Source organism: Ascaphus truei, chromosome 1 (genome assembly GCF_040206685.1).
Source record: "Ascaphus truei isolate aAscTru1 chromosome 1, aAscTru1.hap1, whole genome shotgun sequence".
Lineage (NCBI taxonomy): Eukaryota > Metazoa > Chordata > Amphibia > Anura > Ascaphidae > Ascaphus > Ascaphus truei.
The window spans coordinates 541,400,258-541,427,757 of NC_134483.1; the positions used below are offsets into that span (position 1 = coordinate 541,400,258).

Sequence of the window (27,500 nt, forward strand, 5' to 3'; positions counted from 1 at the left end):
GAGGAGACAGACAGACAGACAGACAGACAGACAGACAGAGAGGAGACAGACAGACAGACAGACAGAGAGGAGACAGACAGAGAGGAGACAGACAGACAGACAGAGAGGAGACAGACAGACAGACAGACAGAGAGGAGACAGACAGACAGACAGAGAGGAGACAGACACACAGAGAGAGAGGAGACAGACAGACAGACAGAGAGGAGACAGACAGAGAGAGAGGAGACAGACAGACAGGCAGAGAGAGAGGAGACAGACAGACAGACAGACAGAGAGGAGACAGACAGACAGACAGAGAGAGAGGAGACAGACAGACAGACAGACAGACAGACAGACAGAGAGGAGACAGACAGACAGAGAGGAGACAGACAGACAGACAGAGAGGAGACAGACAGACAGACAGAGAGGAGACAGACAGACAGACAGAGAGGAGACAGACAGACAGACAGAGAGGAGACAGACAGACAGACAGAGAGGAGACAGACAGACAGAGAGGAGACAGACAGACAGACAGAGAGGAGACAGACAGACAGACAGACAGAGAGGAGACAGACAGACAGACAGAGAGGAGACAGACAGACAGACAGAGAGGAGACAGACAGAGAGAGGAGACAGACAGACAGACAGAGAGAGGAGACAGACAGACAGACAGAGAGAGAGGAGACAGACAGACAGAGAGATAGGAGACAGACAGACAGAGAGAGAGGAGACAGACAGACAGAGAGGAGACAGACAGAGAGAGGAGACAGACAGACAGACAGAGAGAGGAGACAGACAGACAGACAGAGAGATAGGAGACAGACAGACAGAGAGAGGAGACAGACAGACAGAGAGATAGGAGACAGACAGACAGAGAGAGAGGAGACAGACAGACAGAGAGAGAGGAGACAGACAGACAGAGAGAGAGGAGACAGACAGACAGAGAGAGAGGAGACAGACAGACAGAGAGAGAGGAGACAGACAGACAGAGAGAGAGGAGACAGACAGACAGAGAGAGAGGAGACAGACAGACAGAGAGAGAGGAGACAGACAGACACAGAGAGAGGAGACAGACAGACACAGAGAGAGGAGACAGACAGACAGAGAGATAGGAGACAGACAGACAGAGAGAGAGGAGACAGACAGACAGAGAGAGAGGAGACAGACAGACAGAGAGAGAGGAGACAGACAGACAGAGAGAGAGGAGACAGACAGACAGAGAGAGAGGAGACAGACAGACAGAGAGAGAGGAGACAGACAGACAGAGAGAGAGGAGACAGACAGACAGAGAGAGAGGAGACAGACAGACAGAGAGAGAGGAGACAGACAGACACAGAGAGAGGAGACAGACACAGAGAGAGGAGACAGACAGACACAGAGAGAGGAGACAGACAGACACAGAGAGAGGAGACAGACAGACACAGAGAGAGGAGACAGACAGACACAGAGAGAGGAGACAGACAGACACAGAGAGAGGAGACAGACACAGAGAGAGGAGACAGACACAGAGAGAGGAGACAGACACAGAGAGAGGAGACAGACACAGAGAGAGGAGACAGACACAGAGAGAGGAGACAGACACAGAGAGAGGAGACAGACACAGAGAGAGGAGACAGACACAGAGAGAGGAGACAGACACAGAGAGAGGAGACAGACACAGAGAGAGGAGACAGACACAGAGAGAGGAGACAGACACAGAGAGAGGAGACAGACACAGAGAGAGGAGACAGACACAGAGAGAGGAGACAGACACAGAGAGAGGAGACAGACACAGAGAGAGGAGACAGACACAGAGAGAGGAGACAGACACAGAGAGAGGAGACAGACACAGAGAGAGGAGACAGACACAGAGAGAGGAGACAGACACAGAGAGAGGAGACAGACACAGAGAGAGGAGACAGACACAGAGAGAGGAGACAGACACAGAGAGAGGAGACAGACACAGAGAGAGGAGACAGACACAGAGAGAGGAGACAGACACAGAGAGAGGAGACAGACACAGAGAGAGGAGACACACACAGAGAGAGGAGACAGACACAGAGAGAGGAGACAGACACAGAGAGAGGAGACAGACACAGACAGGAGACAGAGACGGTTCCAAAACTACTGGAGAGTTTGACAATGAGATTTGTGATCATAATGAAGAATGAAAAGTGAGTGTTTCCGTTTTTATATACTACTGTATGTGGGACCGCACCTTTAATTAAAACGGTTCAGCTCTGGAGACCCCCAAACACACATCAGAAGAAGCAAAAAGTGCATGCCATTACCCAGAATCCCTGGCTGCAGTGGAAGCACTGTATGCCAAGAGATAATGGGGAAAGGCAGGGTTGAGGAGGCGTCAGACATGTGACACTGCTCACACGTGGGACTTTTCTATGCTGTGCGCTATATTACTTACCAACACGAGCATGCCAAACCGAAACCCAGCCCCCAATCAGCGTCAGAACCGCCGCGTTACACATACGCACGGGGAACATGCATCTGTTACCACTGTGATTCACAGCAAATTTAGAATAGCCCCCAGAGTTACATTCAAACGCCGCTTGTCATTTATTTTCCAACGTTTCGGTTCAAGCAGAGGGGGTGGGGTGAGGGGGGTTATAGGGGGGTGTTTGGATCTGCTGCATTCAGTCCCAAACATTGGGATACAAATGAGGTTTGGTCACTTAACTCAGGAATGTACCACGCTGACCGGGGCTCCCGGAGTGCGAGCGCCCCAGGTACCGTTTTAGTACTCGCTAGTATTTTCTAGAATTATAGCACCATGCTGATTAACCCTTTCGTTGACAATGTGATGCACTGCAAGCCGGTCTGGGAGAGAAAAGGTTACATTACATTTCAGGAGAAGTATTTTCCTACTAGGAAAGGCTGCCGGCTTTTACGTGATCAACATTAAATGAAACGTAATGACATTTCTCTCCAGCACCCCCCGAGGATTATGACGTGTACCCCTCTATCTGAAAATCACACATCTTTCTCAAACTGGTGCTGATCAGATATTAGGTGTGGATTTGGTGCATTATGAAGCCGGTTGTCCATCACAAGAACATATTAGTCTGTTCAGTGTCAGAGCGACCTACATCTCCTTCCCATTACTGCGGACTCTCTGCATGGACCCACCAGTGGTATGATAATCGGGTCTCAGCTTTGTTGCATGACTCGGCCCTGCTTTTCACCGATGCTTGGAGGAACGTTTAACACCACTAGAGGCAGCGGAGAGCTTCGCCAGTTATAACCAGCTCATTCAACAATTCTCCACTGGTGGTAACCACCGGAATATCATGAACTGTGACAAAGAAGTTCATGGGACTGTGTTTTGCACGTCACACCGATACAGAAAGAAAAAACACAGCAATTGGCAAGATTGCCTTACTGACCTTGGTTTCTGAGATGTATCCTTGGTGTCCTTAGGACTAAACCAGCCGCCGGTCTTGCCTCTCTCCTCGGTGCTGGAAGACACCTGCGGTGCTGGTGAAACACCAGTTTGTTCCACGGGACACGCACCCTCGTTCTTGCTGGTTTTGTGGTGAAGGAGGCCGACCTTGGGCTTCTCTTCTTTCAAGGTTCCCTCTAGATTTTTATCCTTGGACACATTCTCCTTAAACACCATGGGTGTGGCAATTTGGACTGGCTTGATCTCCTGCCGGAGTTCTTCATTCTTTGGTTTAAGGGCGGCTGCTTTAGCAGGGACCTTTGCCTCTTCGGGGGTGGAGCTGTTCAACGCCGGTGGTTTCCACTCTTGCTTCTTGTCCGTTTTTTCAGAGCCATGGAGATTCCCTACTACTACTTCGGGAAATGTGACCTCCTCCGTTTTCTTTGCATTGTTTTGAACTGACCAGGATGCGGGTGAAGATTTTTCCAGTGGGCTCGGAGGGGGCTTGGGCAGGGGAACTTCGGTGTAGACATGGCTCCCGTTGATGCACACAGAGGACTTGGAGATGGGGCTGCTCTTTGGTTTCAGGTTCTGGACGCCCTTGGGCTCCGGAAACACTTTCAGCTGGCTGACCTCATCACTGAAGGCTCTTTTGTGAGTCATCCTCGGTGAAGCTTCAGCGTCTTTAACTATGAGACACAAAGCAGAACACCAGAATTAAAACAGTAGCGCTTACCCAAAACAACTTTAAAAGCAGCCCAAGCAGCAGTTCCCCCCCCCCTCACTTTAATATGCACATCAATACAATCACACACTGATAAGTAATTAGCCAAGTTGCCGATCTATCCGTTCTCCTGTGATCGATCGACGAATATTCGGCTTCAGGGGTTCACTAAATGGCTGTGTGCAGCAGAAGAGGATCAAAGATGCAAAGTTCTGTGGGGAAGATCATGTGACCAGGCAGTCACTACATACAATTGGTGCACTGCTAGAGAGAGGGCGGGGCTCAAAAAGGGGTGTGCCAGAGCCTGTTTCAGAAGGGGAAGGGGGTGTGACTTTGTAAATGGTTGCTATAAAAACAAAAAAATGCTTGTTACATTATAAATGTCAGAGTTTTATTTATTTATTTATAAATGCTACAAGTAGTAGCATTTCTCATAGTACAGAACTGATTTATTTAATTTTTTTTTTTTAAAAACACACACACACACACACACACACACACACACACACACACACACACACACACACACACACACACACACACACACACACACACACACACACACACACACACACGCTGGGCCGGCAGCTTTAATGGAGTCCCTGTCTCCGAGAGCCAATAAAGAGAAGGGAGAGAGGTTGGTACTGGGCCAGTGCAACTTTGTGCACATCACACAGTGGCCTCGTAAGGGAGGAGCTATGCAAATTAAAAGCTGCTCACATTTCGGCTTCTGTTACGAAACAACTTTAAAAACTATATACGGAAACTTATCTGTGACAACATTTTGCCTACAGGCTTCGCTTGCCCTGATCTAGACTCCTGGGTGTTAAAACGGCAGTTTATTCATTTTGCACCAAGATGGGCTGAACCATTAACCTTTTATTTGCCGAAGGCCAGCAATGCGGTGTTTGCAGCAGTGATCGGAGACTGCGATGTGCCAGGAGAATCACAATGCAGAGGGATTGGCCACAAATCTTCTATCTCTGCATATTCTGGAACCAGGGTCACGTGTAGGATGTGAATGGGGCCAGATAGCTCAACTCATCCCTCTTGAAAGCACAAGTCCTTATGTATTTCTTGACTTCATTGTGAAAGCAGCAGACATATAAAGTCACTTGTTGATGTTGTGGAGTGGTAAGCGAGTGCTTCTCAATGTGGAGTGCTTTGTAGTTAGAGGAAGGTAAAAACGGAATGGCCTTGCCAGGGGGTAGATAGCATGAGAGGTACTCACTCAGCCTGCTTAGGATGGAAAAAAAAGAAGCGAGTAATCTTTGTCACACAGGAATAGTGACAGGACTGTGCTACCTGTGAACACAGACAGGGGGAGTATGGAAAAGTCCACTTAGCCAGGGGGATTAAAGAGGTTGGCAAGGCAACCAGCTACTGGCAGTGTAAGAAGGGAATGTGTAACAATAATGTATCGATTACACAGGCACTGTCCGTTTTCAGAGCAGGGAAAACATGCAACTGAAATATAAAGGCCTAGCAGGCAGCGCTGCAAAGGGGGTAACAGAAAAGAACCATCCTGTTCCAGGACACTGCAGCCAGCACGAATCGTGGCTTTTCCCCACCTTGCTACATACCAAGTCTTAAATAATGGATTCTGTCCCCAATATCAGCTATAATAACAAATGGGTTAACACCATTCCATGGGAGAGCACCAGGCTGTAATTACATGCAGGAGGATGCAGCTATATACTGTACTTAGCAAGAGGCGCTCCTCTTAACCCCTTGGCGGCCGGAGGCCTGTAATATTGCAAAGTAGTTCAACTTTGTTTTGCCCATGTGCTAAAAACCAACAGGCAATCAAATGGAGCCCCGTGTGTGACCGACGCCCAGAGCACATTACTCAGGCTCCCTGATAATTAGGACTGCTAATACCCTCCTTAAATAGCAAGAGAGACAGCCCTGTCATGGGGAAGGAACGCCGCTGTATAGGATTACTCAGTACTATAGCACACCAGGCCCGACACACCATCAATAAATACTTCAAGAATGGCAAATGCACAGCTAGTTTAAGCCACAGTATGTCCTGAGAGTTGGGTAAATGGAATGAAAGATACTCCACACTACTATACCGTGCAGCCCGTTAATTGGGTCAGCCGCCTTCCTCCACGCCCTAAAATAATGTCAAATTAAGAGTAAAATAATGGATTACCTGCTTCTATTTGTGACGACATTTCCAGCAACGTGTCTCCATGGCAACCTGGCATCAAATGACAACGCGGGGTCGTGTGACGTCACATGACTCTTCCCCCCCGGCGTCATTTGACGCCGGAGCCGAGCAGGGGGGACGGGGGTGCAGACTGAAAACTGGCGCACCCCGGGTGTAAAAATTTTTTTTTGAGCCTGCATGAATAAGACAACAGCCGCAAGTCTTCGTGGAGCGGCAAGCGCCAGCGTCATACCGGCTGCGACGCTGGAGCCCTTCAGCCTGACGTCATTTCCTGTGAGCCCTGTGAGGAGGTAACCAGCGCCAGCCAGCCATAGGAGTTAGCAGCTTCGAAGCAAGGGAGCAAGCCGACTGAGGCAAACACCCCGGGGGACGCTCCCCAGCGCAGCAGCAGCAGCAATAATCCGGCATCTATTTGGCAAGCCGAGTTTCAACTTTCATCCTTCAAAACACCACAGGCTCATTTTGGAGTTTCATTTACAGACTACATCTCTACACCCGGCGTATCGGCACCATTCTTATACTCAGCAGGCGTATCGGCACCATTCCTATACTCAGCAGGCGTATCGGCACCATTCTTATACTCAGCAGGCGTATCGCACCATTCTTACACTCAGCAGGCGTATCGGCACCATTCTTATACTCAGCAGGCGTATCGGCATCATTCTTATACTCAGCAGGCGTATCAGCACCATTCCTATACTCAGCAGGCGTATCGGCACCATTCTTATACTCAGCAGGCGTATCGGCACCATTCCTATACTCAGCAGGCGTATCGGCACCATTCCTATACTCAGCAGGCGTATCGGCACCATTCTTATACTCAGCAGGCGTATCGGCACCATTCTTATACTCAGCAGGCGTATCGGCACCATTCTTATACTCAGCAGGCGTATCGGCACCATTCTTATACTCAGCAGGCGTATCGGCACCATTCCTATACTCAGCAGGCGTATCGGCACCATTCCTATACTCAGCAGGCGTATCGGCACCATTCTTATACTCAGCAGGCGTATCGGCACCATTCTTATACTCAGCAGGCGTATCGGCACCATTCCTATACTCAGCAGGCGTATCGGCACCATTCTTATACTCAGCAGGCGTATCGGCACCATTCTTATACTCAGCAGGCGTATCGGCACCATTCTTATACTCAGCAGGCGTATCGGCACCATTCTTATACTCAGCAGGCGTATCGGCACCATTCTTACACTCAGCAGGCGTATCGGCACCATTCTTACACTCAGCAGGCGTATCGGCACCATTCTTATACTCAGCAGGCGTATCGGCACCATTCTTATACTCAGCAGGCGTATCGGCACCATTCTTATACTCAGCAGGCGTATCGGCACCATTCTTATACTCAGCAGGCAAAACTTTTCCTTTTTGATTGCAGTCTATCTATTGTCATTTTGCATTGCAGTCTATTTATTTTTGTTTTGTATTTTTGCATCGTGTGCTTTTATATCTTTCACCCCAACTATAAACAGCTACTTTTTGCCAAACTTTTGCGCCTTTTCTCCCCTTTTTCTTTTGATGCTAATCTCTTAGCATACAGTGCTTCCACTGCTGCCAGGGATTCTGGGTAATGACATGCAAATGAGCACACCGTCTCACCATGGTATGAAACTGAACGAATGACTTTGGCTTATTTTATAGGGTAAACCTAGCTGACGGAGGCCTGTAAAACCAGATGACTTCCCCCGGGCATTTACTGCTAAATTTGGGTTTGGTAGAGATTCCAAATGAGACATTTTAACCAAATTTCCTGATTCCCTGTTCACTGCGCTCTGTACTTCCAGGTAGAGCAAGAAAAATAAGTGACCCCCTCCCCCCATCTCTGTCTGCAGGTAGCTGTGATCAGTTTAAGAGATGCTGTGGAAGCAGACTCAATATGCACAGTGTGTGCGGCGCTGTACAGCCTGGAGCCTCCAGGGAGAGAACCTAGCAGAAGTTTAAGCGAACGCCACGCCGGAAAGATCTGGGGTACGGGGCTAAAAACCTGTATTGTAGTGGGAATGGACCGATTATTGAAGTCTATGAGATGCTGAAGCTACAAAAAAAAAATCAGTAAGAGTCCAAATTAGACCGCCTTCCAGAAAATGAGAGCGACGTTGAAGCGAGAGTTGATGTCCGTGGCTGGAATGTCACCTACCTGCAACAGTTCAGCACGGAAGGCTCATTGTCCACCGTGGGGGCAGGTGCAGGAAAGCCTGCGGCTGCAAGTGGTCAATCGCTGTTCTGCTTCCTGAAGTCCCGTCCCACAATGCCTTGCACTACGCACGGCTTTCATGGGGTTCCGCTTCGGTAAGCAGAGCAGCGATTGACATCTCTGCTGCTGCTGTTATGCAATAGCTGCAGTCCACGCTCCCCTCCCAATTTTCTACCCAGGCGAGTGGATTTTCCAGCCCTGTTGATGCTAATATAACTAGCGGCCCTTACCCGCCCTGCATACCACAGCTTAAAGTCTACATTACGGCTCTTCAACCTGAAAACCCTGGGCCAAATCTGGATACTGAAGGGTTGAGTGGTCATCTGACCATCTGCCTCTGCTAATTTCAGGACAGGTGCCCAAGCGATACAACATGGATTTTATTTACTTTTAACACTAAATTCCACTTTTCCCCCCCATGATAAAAAAAAAAACCAAAATAAAGTTTTTGTAACATGTTCACACCGTTATTGAAGTAAACCGTTTTGAAGCCTTGTTAAACACATCTATACTATACAACTCTCTACTGGCCCTCAAAGTATTTCCGTTCTGGCCCCTTGGAAATAAACTAGTTGAGTTGCCCTAGTCTACACAATGACTCTGTGCACATGGCAAGGCTCTCCATACCCCGTGACACTTACCGGAGGGGTCGGCAGAGAGGCTGCTGTTCCTGGATGCGGGTTTCTTGCCGGTATCTGTCAGCACGATGGTGATCCCAGAGCTGCTGGTGGGCATGGTGCCGCTGATAGAGGAGGTGGTGCTGTCGGACCCCAGGGAGGTGTTGGACTTGGTGAGGGAGCTCTTGCGCAGGCGCCCCATCAGGAAGGCGGCCGCCTTGGACTTCGGCTTCCTCTCGTCGTCGTCGCTGTCCAACCTGCCCACGCTGCTTGGGACAATGGCCGAAGACGACTCCATGTTGAAGACCTTCTTGCCTTTCATCTTCTCCTTCAGCTTGCCGAAGGGCGTCTTGGGCTTGTCCTTGATGGAGAGGTCGAACATGCTGGCCGTCAGGTTGTTGCGGGTGAACTGGATGGAGACTTGGATCTCCCCTCTCTCCTTCTCTTTCTTGCCGGGCTTTGAGCGAAGTTTGTACCACCTACAGATCAGGGGAGGGAGGAGCAGCAGGTTACAGCTAGGAAGAAGAGACCTGTACAATATGTGTCATCTATGAAGCGCTCACGTGTTGGTCAGTCTCTCCTAGGACCAACGTGAATTAAGGGCAGTGATGTGAGGGGGAGACCTGGGAGGTTTCAAAAAGCTCTGTACATTATGTTATCTATGAACAGTGGTTGAATGGACTTAGAATTAGTGGTACTGTCACTCAAACAATTCTACATTTATTCAACATCAGGGGCACCAACCCCAATCCTCAAGGGCCACCAACAGGTCAGGTTTTCAGGATATCCCTGCTTCAGCACAGGTGACTCGAATCAGAATGACAGCTACTGATTGAAGCGGAGATATCCCCAAATACCTGTCCTGTTGGTGGCCCTTGAGACCTGGAGTTGACCGCCCCTGGTTAGATTGCTTTTATATTTTCATCTCCTGCGTTTCGGCGATATGACCCTTTGTTAGCCCTCCAATCTCCAGGCAAGTTTTCTTTCTCTTTTGTTCTTTGAAAAGGTAATTCGCTCGTTGTAAGTGCTTTACACGGGCTGCAAAGCAGGAACGTTGCTAGTTTAACCCTTTCACTGCAAGAGAAACCTGCCACATAAGGGTTACGAGTGACAGAATCCGAGGAATCCGACTACACCGAATTTAAAATTTGTTGGACCCAAAATCGTCACCTCACTAAAATATACCCACAAGAGTAACAGAACCGCAAGCTCGAGGGGAGACCTGGAAAGCCAGCAAACCCCAACAAGGTAACAGGGGCAGAGTGTGGTATGATGAGGAAATGCTGCAGCAATTCCAACGCTGCACTGACCAGTTGTTAGGGAGAAAAAGCGGTAGTTGGGGATATAAAAACGTCCCAGACAAAGCTTCCGTGGGGAACAGGTTTGTTTGGGGCATTTGCGCACCCCAGATGCATCTTTTTCAGTTGTTAGCATGACAACGATCGTTGTGAAGTACTTTACACATACAGATGTAGCAGATGTTATTGCACTTCCTGGCGTGTGTCCGCGTCATCTGTGTGTTGGGGTACAGCGCGGCAGTGGACACAACAACGGCTGCTACATGGGCAGAGAGGGGCCCACTGCCCCCGCATTGGTTTAGAAATGGCTTCCTGTTTGCGCTTTGCAGTAGTCCCGCACGGCGCGCACACGTCCAGCGCGCGCGCACACGTCCAGCGCGCGCGCACACGTCCAGCGCGTGCGCACACGTCCAGCGCGCGCGCACACGTCCAGCGCGCGCACACACGTCCAGCGCGCGCACACGTCCAGCGCGCGCACACGTCCAGCACGCGCACACGTCCAGCACGCACACACGTCCAGCACGCACACACGTCCAGCACGCACACACGTCCAGCACGCACACACGTCCAGCACGCACACACGTCCAGCACGCACACACGTCCAGCACGCACACACGTCCAGCGCAGACAGATAAGGGAAGAAGTTATTGTGCTGGGTAGCAGCCACGCAGGGAGGGTTGGAGACGGGCTTATGGACTTGGTTTCAAAAGCTGCGACATACAGGCACATTTCTGAACGATGAAACACCTCAATGTAACATGGAGCTATATTAGACTGGCATTCCCATATGAAATAAGGAAGGTCAGATGTGCTTTAATGCAGAATGTGCATCCCGTTTATAATAATACAGGCATACCCCGCTTTAACGTACGCAATGGGACCGGAGCATGTATGTAAAGCGAAAATGTACTTAAAGTAAAGCACTACCTTTTCCCCACTTATCGATGCATGTACTGTACTGCAATCGTCATATACGTGCATAACTGATGTAAATAACGCATGTGTAACAGGCTCTATAGTCTCCCCGCTTGCGCACAGCTTTGGTACAGGTAGGGAGCCGGTATTGCTGTTCAGGACGTGCTGACAGGCGCATGCGCGAGCGGCCATTTTCCTATCGAGCGATATGTACTTACTCGCGAGTGTACTTAAAGTGAGTGTCCTTAAACCGGGGTATGCCTGTATGCCTGTTAGCATTATATGCATTTCCTCATTTTTAACTTTACTTACCTATTTTCTTACTTTATAACTATACATTATTATTGCATACGTTTGAGGACACGGATAAATGTAAAAAAAAAAAAAATATATGAAATGTTTTATTTTAAGCAGTGGGACTGTAACCCCAGAGGTGCCCCAATGTATTATCTCCCTGCCAATGAAAGCATAGTACAGTTTAACGACGAACCAGCCTTTTCAAAACGAATCGACGCTGTAAACCTTTAAAAGCGGTTGCGATCTCTTAAGACGCTCCAGGTTCTAATGCTCAGCGCTGCGGCAGTCGGACCGGTTCTAGCGAGCGAGCGTTTCTTTATAAAGAGTTATTTGGGCTGCGGAGACAGAGGCTAGGAGCACATTCCAGGAAATAGCACTTATCCCAGACAGATACCAGGTCTTTCCAGCACACCCACATTCCAGCAGCAGGGGAAGCGCTGGCTTCCATGCCAGATGATGCAGACCTTTAACTAGACTTATTATGAGCAATTTGTGTATTAATGCTCTGCTATCGTCTCTGAAATTACAGGCTGCACACAGCGGTTGTGAACTATGATGTTACTAAGGCAGGAATGGCCAACCCCAGTGCTCAACAGGTCTGGTTTCAGGATATCCCTGCTTCAGCACAGGTGGCTCAGTCACAGTCTTTGACTGAGCCACCTGTGCTGCTGGGATATCCTGACCCAGACCTGTTGGTGGCCCTGGTGGGCTGAAGTTGGCCGCCCCTGAACTAAGGGGTAAAAAAGTACCACTGCTTTTATTTTACTTTGGGCCTTATTGTGTCTTGTCCAAAGCGGGTCAGGCCCAGACTAAAGTCTCAACCGACTTCAATGCAGATTTGTGGCCGAAATCGGGCGCTTGGTAAAAATACCGAATATGGCTCCTAACCTCTCCCGCTTTACAATCGATAACGGGTTTATTTTAGAAAATGTTCTGTTTGTCTATTACAAATGAGCACAGTACCAAGCTTTTTATTGAGCAACGCCGATGAAATGTTACCGGCACTGAAGCACCCCAGAAACACCCTCCCCTAATGTCTCTCCAAGTTCTCCCCATCACTTAGATTGTAAGCTCTGCGGGACAGGGATTCCTTTTCCCAGCATCTACCTTGTGTGTGTGTGTGAAATGCTTATTCCTATAATGTCACGTGGTTAACTGCAGTACAGCGCCGTGCACATGGATGGCACCTTATAAATAGACACACACAGTCCGATGCAGGGGACGGCGCAGGCAAGGCGGCGACTCACGAGGACGCTGTTGGGCAGCAGGGCTGACAATCGACCTTCCGATTCCCGAAGTTGCGCCCCACAATGCCGTGCAAGCTCCACACGTCGCGGCCAATTCCCCCACCTCGTCCAGGGCGAAAGCATTAGCACACGGAGCGCTAAGGGAGGGGCTGAAACAGCTCCCCCAAAATGTGCCATTTAATAAGCAGTTTAAGGATTCAACGTATCCTGCATAGTGTTAAATGCTGCACTGCCCCCTCCCCCAAGATATTTACCTTTTAATGTGCTGGTAAAGTAAAACTCAGGACGGATTTGAAGGACTGTCCAATCAGAAGCCACAATGCCATGCGCCAATGACATTACGGCTTGCTATTGGACCATGGAAGGGAGGCTTGGATGACGGCCATGCTGACTTACCGAAAGGGACCAGAAATACAGGCGCATCAAAATATAGATACAACGCCGGAACCTGGGAGGTTCCCGAGACAAGAATCGCACCGTTCCAGCTGGTACAGAGGTGGGCAACTCCACTCCTCAAGGGCCACCAACAGGTCAGGGGTTAAGGATATCCCCTGCTTCAGCACAGGTGGTGGAGTCTTCAACGGCACTAAAACCTGGATATCCTGAAAACCTGACCTGTTTGTGGCCCTTGAGGACTGGAGTTACCCAGCCCTGCCTTAGAAACACATGGGGTGGGAGGGAAACGCCATGTTGGCGTACTGACGTAACTGGTAATTCGTGGACAAACGGTCACTCTTTCAGGGAGCCGATCGCGTGACCTGGAAATGCCGTGGGTCCGGTGGCACGGCTGGACCACGGCACTGTGAAGGTTAATGTGCAAGAGGCAACAAAGCAAGTTGTGAAAAGAAAGCAATGGAGACAGAACAAGATGGAGCAGTGGTTTCAGAAGCACCGACATTCAGGTCTGTAACAGAACAAACGTCTTTCGCAGGAACTGCTGCTGCAAGGAACGAGGCCGTCGTGTTACACTTCTTGGAAACGCCCATATTTACGCAGCGAGAGCCTGGCCCAACACACACAGCTCATGTCCTGTAATACCCAGAATACACTTTCAAGATGAAGCCAAGACCAGCGGTGATCAGAAACACCCAGCGCTATACACCGTGCCAGGGTTATACACCGTGCCAGGGTTATACCCAGCGCTCTACACCGTGCCAGGGTTATACACCGCGTGTCTGCCAGCGGCAAAGTGCAACGCATTACTGGTTACTCTGCCAACAAAGAGTTAACAAAACACACAAACCTCCACTAACCAGACCGTGTGTGTGTGTATGTGTGTGTGTGTATGTGTGTGTGTGTATGTGTGTGTGTGTGTATGTGTGTGTGTATGTGTGTGTGTATGTGTGTGTGTATGTGTGTGTGTGTGTGTACAAATTGCATTATTAATCCCGCAGAGCGAAGGATCAAGGAAGGAACTTGAATACACCCACTTCACAGGCCAGTACCCGAATCTCACGTTCCCACTCCCCCCCGCCCCCCTTCCCTTCTGCATAGGAAATTACAACATAGGGTATTTAGAGTTTAACGTGAAAAAAATAAGCCAGCTGATGATTTCTCCATACACTTAGATTGTAAGCTCTTGGGACAGGGCCTTGCGGTTATTTACCTGCTGCTCTCCTCCCCACTGTCTGCACTTCAGTTTCCCTGTATTGTAACTCTGTAAAGCGGTGTACACTGCGGGTACTAAATAAAGGTCAGGTCAGTGTTTCCAGCATTTACACTGTATTAAGGGCTGCGATTGCCCCTGTAATATCCCGGGGCAACGTGCATTCAAAGCCAGATCATTGCAGGGCTAGTCCAAGACTTCTTCAAAATGTATTTCACCTTAACCCCTTCTCTGCCCAAACTGTTTTTTTTGACCGGAATAATTGGCCTTTTTATTGGCGTATCATTGTTAAGGTGCCAGGTCTATGCAGGAACACAAAATGGCGTGCGTGACGAACAGTGCGGGTTTAAAGAAGGGTTAAAGAGCCTGTCCCACTTCGGACCTTTATCTTGATAAAGCACCGAATCGTCGATCCGTCTTTAAACCAGCACTGTACTCACACAGGCCCACTGGGGGGCTGTCTTCCTAATGTGGAAGGCCGGAGCCCCCCCGTGGCAGTACCTGTACGGAGTGCCCGACGCCATGTTTGTTTCATATTATAAACAGGTTATGGAAAGCGGCACAGCAAAGACCGGACATCACGCCACACAGAACTGGTGTTAGACATGGGAAGGCTAAACTGGGTCTAGAAACCCGTTTACAAACCAAAACGGCTACACAAGGCGATGAAGAACGTCCTACAGAAAACCACAGCCCATTAAGTGCACCTCTCTATGGCTCAGTATGAGGAGATGTTGGAGACCTCCCCAAGTAGATAAACTTCAGTCAAGAAGAGTGTGATCGATAATTAGTACAACCACAGAAATGTATTGGGAGAGTGAAAATAATGTAATGGTGACCTGCGACACACACGCACGCGCACACACACACACACACACACACACACACACACACACACACACACACACACACACACACACACACACACACACACACACACACACACACACACACACACACACACACACACACACACACACACACACACACACACACACACACACACACACACACACACACACACACACACACACGATGTAACTCTCCAATACCTTCATGACCATCTGGTATTAATAATAAATAATCTGTACATGATGAACCACTATTTCCCAGAACATGAACTGCCTCTGACCGAGAGAAAGCTTCAGCGAAACCAGCCCCCCCCCCCCCCCCCCCTCCGCGGTGCAGGCCTCAGAGTTTCATTCATTTTGGGCGATTTCTCCCTCATCTGTGGTTTTGGTCTCATTCGAACTTTTAATCCTCAAAAAACAGTGTGCTCGTGTCCTCTAAAAATGAACAAAGAGGGGTAGGGACCAATTTTGTACAGTACAGTACCCATTTACTTACAGACTGACCATCACCTCCCCCCCCCCTCCCTCCCTCTGGTGCTGTGGGGGTCTGTTTGCAGCTCAGCTGCCTCCCCTCCTCACCTCACTCAGAAACAACACCGTCTCCTTCACACAGCTACCCCAAACACACCGATGGTGAAGGGGTTAACCAGGCTTTATAATAAAGGTCAAGCCCACTTGGTTAACCCTGACCCGTATGTTAGGGTCTTAGAGTGTCAGCTCTGGGACCCAGATGTCGAAAAATGTATTACTGCAACTGTATACTGATTTTGCGACATTAAAGAATGATGTGGTTTTTGCCTTTACTGGGGTGCTGGGATCGGGAGATTTCTAGGCTGTAAGTTTCGGGGTGGGTTTGTCGGAGAAAGTCTTTACAGAATGTGGTTATGTAGCGGGGTTCCGGGTTATGGGATACCCCAAGAGTTGTATCCGGAGATTGCGTGATATCTTCGGATACAGCTAAGCGCATTACTCCGCCAACCTCGGACCCTGAAAACGCTCTTACGACTCACCGCCAGGATCCCTGCTGCAGCATCTCCCAGACAAGGTAAACGGGTATGGAGGGGTTAAACTATATCTGTGGCCATACATGGAGTCTATAGTGTAGCAGGGGTTCCCCAGTATAGCAGAGGTACCCACATACATACCCAGGTACAATGAACCTAGTTAGAGGTTCAGGAGCTGGAACAGCTACATTATAAAGCTGAGCAGGTTAGTGTTTTAAAAGTTATTTTCTCATGTGTGCCAGGAATGAGGCTTCTGTATATGAACTGAGGGCTTTCTAAGTCATGGATTCCGGAAAACCCAGCGGGCTATCAAGCTTGGTGCCTCTGAGTCCGTACTTGAAAGCCTCAGGGATGCCAAGGTGTTAGAACAGGAGAGCACTGCAGTTATACTTGAGTACCCATGTCCTGAATTAACACAATGCTACCTGACGACCATCTGCCAAAATCCAGACTCTGTGGAGACTGGAGCAGCACAGGGGGGCTCAGTATGCCAAGAGGCAGAGGGGCCAGGTTAACCCATGCCCCCTTGCTACCTGAGAAAAGGTGCCCTCCCGGTTTTACAATACCAGCAAAATCGGTGATTGGCTGGAAGGAAAATTCCCACTCTCTGATAGGCTGCCCAGGTTAGTGAATGAAAGCCCTAAGAGAGCTTGCAGCCAAATGGGGAGCGCAGATTCCAAGCGCCAAACCAACAGCGGCAAATTCAAAGATGCTCAGAACTGAATAGACGCGAGCCGGCTTCAAAGATTTAAGGGAGAAAAGTTTCTAAGTCCAGATTTTAAGAACGTAGCGGTCGCGGCTGCCATTGCGCCCAAAACAGTTCCAGGACTTTTACGAGTAACTACCGGTCATTGGAAAGTGCTCTAAAAAGGTGATCTTAAGGAATTTTGTTCCAGAAACGGATTTATTCGTTAGCCCCATTCCCAGTAAGTGTGTTTAACTTGAATTGTGTAACTTTGTGTGTTTGTCTTCTACAAGAAATAAATGACCATTTATTTTACCATCTTGTTTTGCTCAATCAATGATCCCGGTTATAAAAAGGTGTTAAGAAACCTGGTCTCCTGTGACACACACCCCTTCTCTCCCTGTACACCACCGTCTCCTTCACACAGCTACCCCAAACACACCACTCCCCCCCCCCTGTACAACGCCATCTCCTTCACACAGCTACCCCAAACACACCCCTTCACCCCCTGTACACCACCGTCTCCTTCACACAGCTACCCCAAACACACCCCTTCTCCCCCTGTACAACGCCATCTCCTTCACACAGCTACCCCAAACACACCCCTTCTCCCCCTGTACAACGCCATCTCCTTCACACAGCTACCCCAAACACACCCCTTCTCCCCCTGTACACCACCGTCTCCTTCACACAGCTATCCCAAACACACCCCTTCTCCCCCTGTACACCACCGTCTCCTTCACACAGCTACCCCAAACACACCACTCCCCCCCACTGTACAACGCCATCTCCTTCACACAGCTACCCCAAACACACCCCTTCTCCCCCTGTACACCACCGTCTCCTTCACACAGCTACACCAAACACACCCCTTCTCCCCCTGTACAACACCGTCTCCTTCACACAGCTACCCCAAACACACCCCTTCTCCCCCTGTAACTAGTGTCCACATACCCTTCCTTATAGAGCGTAAGCTCCTTGGGGAAGCGCCAACCTTCCCTACCGTACCAATGTAGATTAATGTTTGGTATTTTATTGTTTTAGTCCTTCAGCCCTATAGTACTGGGCTACGGGGTGTGTTATCGCATTACAACAAAAAATAATAAGAATACGTCCCAAAACACTAACACATAGATGGGAACACATCTCAGATACCGGGGGAATATGCCAATTTAAAGCACGTAAATATACTTGGCATATTAAATAACATTTGCTAGGTACTAGTTGTGTTCACAGCGCATCTCCCCACGTGTAACATAGGGGAGCGTCGGGGGTGAATTGCGAGTGTGTTTACATGATCAAGGACACAGGAACGTCAGAGAGTTAATATACCGGACATAAAATATTTAAGCAATGTAATAAGAGTCCCTATACCCATGATTACACAGGGCAGTGCAATTAATAAAACAGCTTATTGTGCAGGAATCCTAGCAATGTATCAATTACGTTCAAGTTTATTCTAGTCTCTAAAACCTGACATTAAATACCCCAATTACCAGCAGAACATTGCAGGTACTAATTAGTTATTGCAACGACGGGTCGTAAATTTGTATTTTTCTATTTAACCTCAACAGTGCCCTAATAACGTACAGCGTATGTCATGAAGTACACACCCCAGCGGTCCTTATGACGTGCACTGGACGTCATTTGGTTGTTATTCAGGGGCCGCACGCGATTGGCGTACACGTTTGCTACACTGAAGGGGCAGGGACATTCCCCTTCACATCCGGTCCCAAGAGTGGTTATATGACCAGGAAGTATTGAAGCACGTTTTCTAGGGGTAAAAATCGCGTTCACGATCGGACCGGAAGAAACTCCCGCACAGGTCACTGGAGGCCATTACCGACCATGTGATTCCCAACGCAGAGATCTCAGAATTCCGGTGACACTCGGGTGCTGCTGGACTTCCCGGCAAATCTTTAAGCGGCGGTTAATACAATAAAACCACATGGTAATTCGGCGGCGCGCCTCCCGGCAGCACAGCACCCTCGCCGAGGAATAATTAGTGAAAGGCGTCACCAAGAAGATCGGAGGGGTGACCGGTGTCCAGAAGGACAAAGGGCTGTAGGCAGGTGTGCCAGAACAATTTTTGGGGTGGAGCTTTGATGTACATACATTGCCATCATGTAAAAATGTATAAAGCAGCAATTCTATGTACAGAGGAAACAGATTGGGGGTTTATTGAAATGTTATTTTTAAATAGGTTTTATGATGATTTAAAACAGGTTTCCACACTTCCAGTAGTGAACACAATAATATGGCTATTCTCTTTATCACATGTAACACCTGAAATATACAACTGCTTTCATAAAGTCATGAAAGCATTTAGGAGAATACAAAAAATGAACCTGGGGAAAACGTACATTTATAGTCTCATGGATCAGCATTGTGACCATTTACTGTGCCTTACAATTTAGAATGATAGGTCTTCTGGAACCAGAATCACATGTGGGATGTGAACGACTCCAGTGGTTTAACTCAGGGGGCGCAAACTTTTTTCCCTGGGCCCACCTGCCGGCGGTCCCCTCACTCCCGCGCCCCCCCCCCCAACCCGGAGTCATGACGTCACGTTGCTATAGCAACATGACGTCACATGACCTTGCAGCGTCATTTTCCCGCCGCGTTGCCATGGCGACGCAGGAAGGAAGCCGGGTAAGTTAGGTTTACAGAGGCCCTGCAGCTCCCCCGGCACTTAATTTAAGTGCTTTCGGGAAGCGCGCGGGGCCTCTGTAAACCCTGCGCCCCCCCCGTCGGCAGTCTCGACCCCCCCCTGGGGGTCGCGCCCCCCCCCCCCCCCGTTTGCGCACCGCTGGTTTAACTGATCCCCTTTTGAAAGCACACAAAGTCCTTCTATTTTCTTCAACTTTATTGGGGGAGTCAACAGAAATATAAAAGGTACTTTCAGATGGTGGTATGTAGTGAGAGAGTGCATCTCTAGCTGAAGGTGCCTAGGTTATGGGGGGGGGGACGGTAAAAAAGGATGGCCTTGCAGGGGGTGGAATGGAGGGTAGCATGTACTCACAAAGCCAGCTTGAATGGAAAGGAGCACATTGTCCTGTGACAGACAGGAAAGGTCTAAGGACCAATGTAACTGCCAGAAAGACAGGGGAGCTGGGCTGAACCAACCTTCTAGCTAAGAAGATTGGAAGGTTGCCAGGGCAACCAGCTAGTGCTGTGTAAGAAGGCAAATGTAGCAATAATGTTGCATTTTTACACAGGCAGCTAGCTGCTGGAACAGGAGAAAAACATGCAGCTTAACTAGGGAGAACAGTAATCCTGTGAGCTGCAAAGGGACATAGAAAATGTGCAATCCTGTTCCAGGACAATAGGTTTATTTGCATATATATTTGTACATTATTTATAACACAAGAGTGTATAGTCAGCCCATTATAAGCAATACAATAGCAGCAGCTAAGGCCGAGCTCCTGGTGGCGGTGCGGGCTTCCGTGCGCGCACTCCTGCAGCCCCAGGGATGCGTGCGCTAGCTGCAGGAGATAGGTCGCGGCGATGGCGGTTGTGGCGAACGAGCCACGGCGCTGGCTCGCCCTCATTTGCTGAACCAGCTCACGTGACGCCGACGTTACTGCAGCCCGCAATTTAAATTTTTGTTGTGGCTGCAAAATGTAGCAGCGGCGACGCGCGCAGCACCACGGGCACTCGAGAACTACCTTAGGAAATCAGGTAAGAGTCCCTGAAGTGCGCGCAAACGCAAGGGCCACCTACAGGAGGTTCTCAGGATATCCCTGCTTCAGCACAGGTGGCTCAATCAGTCCCAGCTTCAGCACACGTGGCTCAGTCTTCGATTGAGCCACCTGTGCTGAAGCAGGGATATCCTGAGAACCTCCTGTAGGTGGCCCTTGGGGACTGGAGTTGGCCATCCCTGAGATAACGGATCTGGACTACGTCATACAATGTTACGGCCCCGCCCCCTCACGCGCGGCCCCGCCCCCTCACGTTGTTCAGCGCTGCGGAAAGTTTCCACCATACAAATAAAGACTAACAATACTTTCTAATATATGTCAATAAGTAAAAAACACTTATTCTCCTTAAATACATTGTTTCTACATATAGCTAGTCACAATCGCCTTTTCCCCCAGAAGCATTGTACAGGTTTTTTTTGTTATTTAATGAAAATAAGACAGAAAAATTATATAGTTAAAAACTGAGAAATAATTAGGATGTTAATGAAGATTTAACAAATAATTACACTTATGTCTCTTATCTTATAGGAAGCAGACACATTGCATTTTGTGGATACACAGCACCTCAATCATTCACACGCTCGTGTATATTAGTCTACATATTCTATGGAATAAAAACCCACCCAAAAGACCGTTATTATCCCCCTCAGTACGACCAAATCTAAAAAGGGGCTGGATAAGGAAAAGATAAGGGCAGGATCAACAATCGTACACGCGGGTTAGAACTCCTACAGGTTTCCCTGGGTAAACGGTTAAACAAAAATAACTACAAAACATCTACCTCATCCGATGTGTCTTAAAGCAGGGGGGCGCAAACAGGGGGGCGCAAACAGGGGGGCAAACCCTTCTCTTCTCCCCCACCCCCCGGGTTCCCGCGCTCTTCTCCAAGGCATTTAAATTAAACGCCGGGGGATAGCGAGGCCTCTGCAACGTTGCTTACATTGTCTTTGGCGACGCGTCGCCATTTGACGCCAAAGACAAGGTAAGGAGAGGGGGACGCGCACAGCGGGGATATTTGCGCACCGCTGTTTTAAAGCATGAAATCGGTGAGCCAACCAGTGTCACCCAAAGTGATACCTGCCTTTAAAACAAGGTTTATGGGTAAATGACATGGTGCGAGGAGTAGATACACAGGCCTTTTAGGCGCCTGCATTTTTTCTGTAGGGGACCAGGCGTATGATAAAAATCGCCGGCTTTCCTTTCGCATCATCCGGCAAAAACATAGGGCCCAAAAAATGCAAACCTGTGAACATCACAAAGCAAAAAGGGTCATGGGATGTGGGCACAGACGCGGGCACAGACGTGGGCACTCCAAGTTGCAGTAATATGTGCCCACTAGTGAGGAAGCCCCCCGGCCTGACTGAGTAATGCAGATGCTTCTGATCCGATGCCACTTGGAAGTGCTGCTGCATCAGTACCTTTCATGTCACACCTGTAAGGCACGTGTACAGGTTCCACACGTCACGGCCATCAACCCCCCACCCCCACCCCCATATCTACGCTGTGCAGCCTGCATCTCCGGGGACAGACAATGACACAGGCGGGTCTGCCTGGCACACAGATAAGCGTTACCACACATGCAATGACTAACCACAGGAAGCGCCACTAACGGACGGACACTCAGCCCGACTACTATTTCAGGAGTATACAGTGACTGGGCACTTTACTTGTATTCACCCTTCTTTGTTGTGGGTAATGCAGGACCTGTGCACTTCAGGGGTTCTACTACCTTTAGTCACTGTGCGGCAGAGCAAAAATCGGCTACCATTATTTTACTGGGGCAGTCACAAATATCACCAAACTGAACTAATGACAACGATCTATTTCTATAGGTAAAGAGCAGGTGATTTAATGCATGCGCGTGAATAGGGATAATAGAAAATATATATATATATTATTTTTTATGTATTCTGGACGGTTTGTAAATATTGCACCTCTTGTATATCATTCCGCTGCCATCTTCCCTAGCGGACGGCGTGCCAGGGAGACGCTGTACACACTTTTATTGGCTGCTTATGGTGGAGTAAACTGAATTCAAATAGAAAAAATAAAATAAAAAATATAGGAATTTTTCAACCTTTTAAAAAGGATTCCATTTTTTTTTACACGCACACACGCGCACACGCACGCACGCACACGCGCACACACGAAAAGATGAATTTCTTTATCTTCGCCGCTGTCTGTCGGCTCCCCCCTCCCTGCCTCCCGCCCAAGGCAGCTAACTAAAAATCCGCGCGCACGGCGCTATATAACATGCCTAAGAGGCAAAAATAAATCAGACACAAATAACGTATCGTCTTACGGTATATCCAAACACACATCTTCGGCAAAGGTCAGAAAAATGTCTCTTAGCCGGTGTAAGACGCAGCAGAGACGCAGCAGAGACGCAGCAGGACCTTACCAGGAACAAGAAATCGGACACCATTTTTTTTTAGAAATATTTGACCTTGAAATGTCACAAAGAGCATATTCACGTTCATACCAACAAACCCGTTACTATAAGGAGACAAAAAATAAATAAAAACTTCCCCAGCCAACAAAAACAGATTCTGCCCAGACAGAGACACACACACACACACACACACACACACAACACACACACACACACAACACACACAAAACTTCCCACCGCTCAGCAGCTCCTACTGGATGTTACCAGGAGTCCGACGATGGAAAGGAAATTATTTTTCTTCCTACAGTTTGGCAAAAGACGGCCATTCAGTTTGTTACAAAGCTCCCATCCTCTAATTATATCGCTGTATTTCAATAGGGATAAACTTCATCGCAAACAACCAACTAATCTCTCCACGCACATTAACCCTTCAGGCCAAATACTACCAAAGCAACGCTCTACTTACACCCACTGCTGCTGTACGTCGGCCTGCAACTGGTCAAAGGGAGATTCTGTGCGATAGTGCTGATCGGGACGCTCTCTCAGTGTAATGAAAAACCCCTGCAGAGCGCATCAAGGTAGCGGTGTATTTTAATATAGCGCTCTGCATTTTAAACGCTTTTCTATAAAAAAGGATTGTGTGCATTTAGTCACGAATATACACACACACACACACACACACACACACACACACACACACACACACACACACACACTTTACAGCAATAATAGATGCAACAATATAACAAGGGTGTTATACATAATGCGTAATGGGGAAAAGCGCTTCACACACCAACACTAGCAAAAATTTGTCTGACCCAAAGAGCTTACAATCTAAGCGCTATGGTATAATACAGAACTATATAACTGTGTGTGTGTGTGTATACTGTAACTACCTAGCAAACTTATTCTCATCCATTCAAACACGGGGAGCAACGAGAGAGTTTCTACACCCAATGAAAACCTATTTACCGCGAATTAAAAGTGGCCCTCGTGCCCTCTTATTAGGGACTTGCATGTGGACTGCGATCCCAGTGTGGGCTGCTAGACTCAGTATGGGACCAGGACACACGGAACATGCACATTTCCCAGGGGAATAAATAATTACTTGGACAGGACACTTTAATCCCTCCGACGCCAGAACGCAACGCCTCACTGTCCCCATTGGCAGCCAAGGAGTTAATAAGACCATGCTCCTTCGCTATGGGCCAGTTCCCCATATTGCAGCAGGCCCTGTGAAGTCCTAATGAAGATCCAGCAGGTCTGCTAGGGCGTCACCAGAAAGGGGCCTTGGCTTTGAAGTCTGACACAATAGTTGCCCCAGCTGTTCAGAGCAATTATCACTGTGCATATACGGCTGAGGTCTGCTGCTGCTACTGGGGATATTTCTATAGCGGGACAGTGTCATCTTCACACCTACCCAGCCTCAGTATGTCCCGGGCCTCCACTCTTCCAAATCCCACACCCCTTCCAGATGGAGGGGCTTTCATGCACCCAGGCAAGTCTGCTCTTTGGCAACCTGGCATATCATTCATTCCAAAAGGCTAACCTCCCCCATAACCCAAACCCACCCATAGGCCAGCGGGAGATAATCGTGGGGATTATGGTTATTGGGGGTTAATGTAAGGTATTTTCTTGTATGTATTTATGCATGTATGTATTTATGCATGTATGTATGCATGTATGCATGCATAACATGTATGTATGTATGTATGTATAACATGTATGTATGACATGTATGTATGTAGTGCCACAGCTGTAATTGGCGCTTTACAAGAGACAATACAGTACAGGGAATTATAGTACAATAAGTGCAACAAATAAGATCAGACGATAGGACAGGGAGTCCCTGCCCCGGAGAGCTTACAATCTAAGCGGCAGTTGGGGACTTCGAGACAGCAGGAGAGGGAATAAGTGCAGTAGATGCAGTGCTTGTCCACAATGCCCCACACCCCTGGAACAGCCTTCTCTTCAATACCCGACTAGCACCCTCTATCCACCTTGAAGACCCACCTCTTTAACGAAGCATATGAGTAGCACCGTGGCTAATACTATACACGATACATAAAGCTCGGCCCCCTGCAGACGCACTTACCAGAACTCCCTCCTACTGTCTCTGTACGTTCTTCCTTCCTTCCAATTAGATTGTAAGCTCTTCGGAGCAGGGACACCTCTTCCACAATGTTACTTTTATGTCCGAAGCGCGTATTCCCATTATGTGTTATTTGTATTATTTGTTATATGATTGTCACGTGTATTACTGCCGTGAAGCGCTATTCACATTATTCGCGCTATTCACGTTATTCGCGCTATATAAAGACATACACAGGTTGGTAGGAGTGACTGTGGGACAGTGGCCATAAGTCTAGGCCAACGATGCTTAATTTAGGAGGCGAGTTTACAGGTTTGCCTTGAAGATGAGGAGAGAAGGCGCTTGGCGTACACTGAGTGTGAGGGAGTCCCACAGGTTAGGGGCAGTGAGGAAAAGGGGTTAAGGCGAGAGAAAACAGAAGAGGTGAAAGGGGCGGCGAGGAGACAGTTATGGGTAGAGCGCAGGGGACCAAGCCAGAGATCAATGCTGATCTGTAGGAAGGAGCTGGTGAGTGGAGAGCATTAAAAAGGCAAGGAGGAGAAATTTGTGGGTGATCACTGAAATACAAACAGAAGGAAGGTAGAAGGAATACCTTTAATACCCAACTTGTGGTTAAAAGGAGTCGCGGCCTTCAAGGCCACAAAGCTGCCTTCTTCAGGCAGATATTTTACCACACGAATAAAACCAACAAATACAGTACAATATATAACAATAACTTCAAAGAAGAACCAGAATCCAACAAGGTGAATGTTTCCATCTTTTTACACCTGTCACAGTAACACAGTTGTGTGCTCTGTATATGAAAGACACACACACACACACACACACTTCTCCAGTGTTGATCTGGCAAAGAAATAAGAATACGTCGCCTAGAGCCAAACACCTAAACGTCAAGGACGTTCTGTAACTTTCACGGTCAGCCGATTCAATCTTCTTAATGAAGCCCATTCCAGAGTGTGACCAAGTGGGACTGTCAGACAGGACACTGTTACACGAATATCTGTAATGGTTTCGTTATTTACACCATGTTTGAGGAGCAAATGGCTCTACACCAGGGGCGGCAAACTCCAGTCCTCAGGGGCCACCAACAGGTCAGGTTTTCAGGATATCCCTGCTTCAGCACAGATGATTCAATTTGGGGCTCAGTCTTCGACTGCACCACCTGTGCAGGGATATCCTGAAAACCTGACCTGTTAGTGGCCCTTGATGACTGGAGTTGCTCACCCCTGCAATAGGGCATTATATACAATTTAAAGGCGCATACAGCACCCAAAAGAATGTAGGAGCAATTCCAAGGGTGCAGAGATTAGGGCTGGGTTTTAAAGAGCTTGTACTAAAATGCCGCCATTTTTTAAGAGACCCTTACAAAAACCTTTGAACCATTTCCAACCCTGAAAGCCGCCTTTAATGCATGAAAAGATCGATACTGCTATTCAATGTAAAGTCTTGTCCGCCATCTTTAATGTTTATCTTGTAATGCACGAGGCATTGGATAGTCACATGAACACAGTTATTGTTCCTTTAACCCTTCCAGCACATCGCCTCGCGGTCACGTTAAAAGGGTTCAGGTGCCGGGCCGGCAAGAAACAGGATTTTGAAGTTGCACAGAAAAAAAGTGAGAGCACTCAGCCACGCGACACCTCAATGCAAGACGCAACTGTGCAGAATGACCACTGCAGTTTGTGTCAGAAGCTGCTGGCGCGGCAGAGGATAACAAACCAGACTGGCCAGACGGGTACCAGACAAGAAGCTTCACTGCTCCAGGAGAAGCTCAGACCAACAGGGCCGCCGCGTACAGACTGGAGACTGGTTTGTTGGATATAGGGAACAGTCTCTGGCATGGGCCTGGCCCTACAGAGCTAAAACCTCAACCCTCAAAGTACTGTAAGGACAGGTGTGCGCTACCTGGGATATATGGAGGATTCAAACAAACGTACTAATGTGTACACAGAGAAGAGATCCCGAGGTGGTGCCTCCACCATAATAAATGGTATTAGTGGATGATAAAACTTTTATCATTTTAAAGCTGCAGAACAAGCAATATCGTACAGCAAGTGTTTTTTTTTTTTTTTTTTAATAAAATCGGTTCTGTACTATGAGACAAAGACTTGTAGCATGTTTTTTAAAAAACTCTGAATTCAAATTTTTTATGTATTATAATGTAACAAGCATTTGTTGTTGCTATAGCAACCATTTACAAAGTCACATCCCCTTCCTCTTCTGAAACAGGCACTGGCACACCCCTTGTTGAGCCCTGCCCATTATGACCAAGAATGACGCATATATGAACTAGCCGTTGGAATGGCTGAGAAATAGGCTGAGCATTGGTGC

At 48.3% G+C, this 27,500-nt stretch overlaps 1 protein-coding gene across 8 annotated transcripts in view; it reads right to left on the reverse strand.

Annotated features, from left to right (window-relative positions):
- Window positions 1–27,500, reverse strand: part of RAB11FIP5 (RAB11 family interacting protein 5) — a 95,142-nt gene that overhangs the window by 24,925 nt on the left and 42,717 nt on the right. For all 8 annotated transcript variants that reach the window (XR_012788422.1, XM_075573407.1, XM_075573378.1 and 5 more), the window contains exons 3-4: window positions 9,106–9,560; window positions 3,360–4,044 (exon numbers count right to left, since the gene is read on the reverse strand). Coding sequence is in view for 7 of the 8 variants with exons in the window: in XM_075573407.1 (XP_075429522.1) it covers window positions 3,360–4,044; window positions 9,106–9,560 (1,140 nt within the window). In the remaining variant the exon portion in view is untranslated. The remainder of the gene's footprint in view (window positions 1–3,359; window positions 4,045–9,105; window positions 9,561–27,500) is intronic.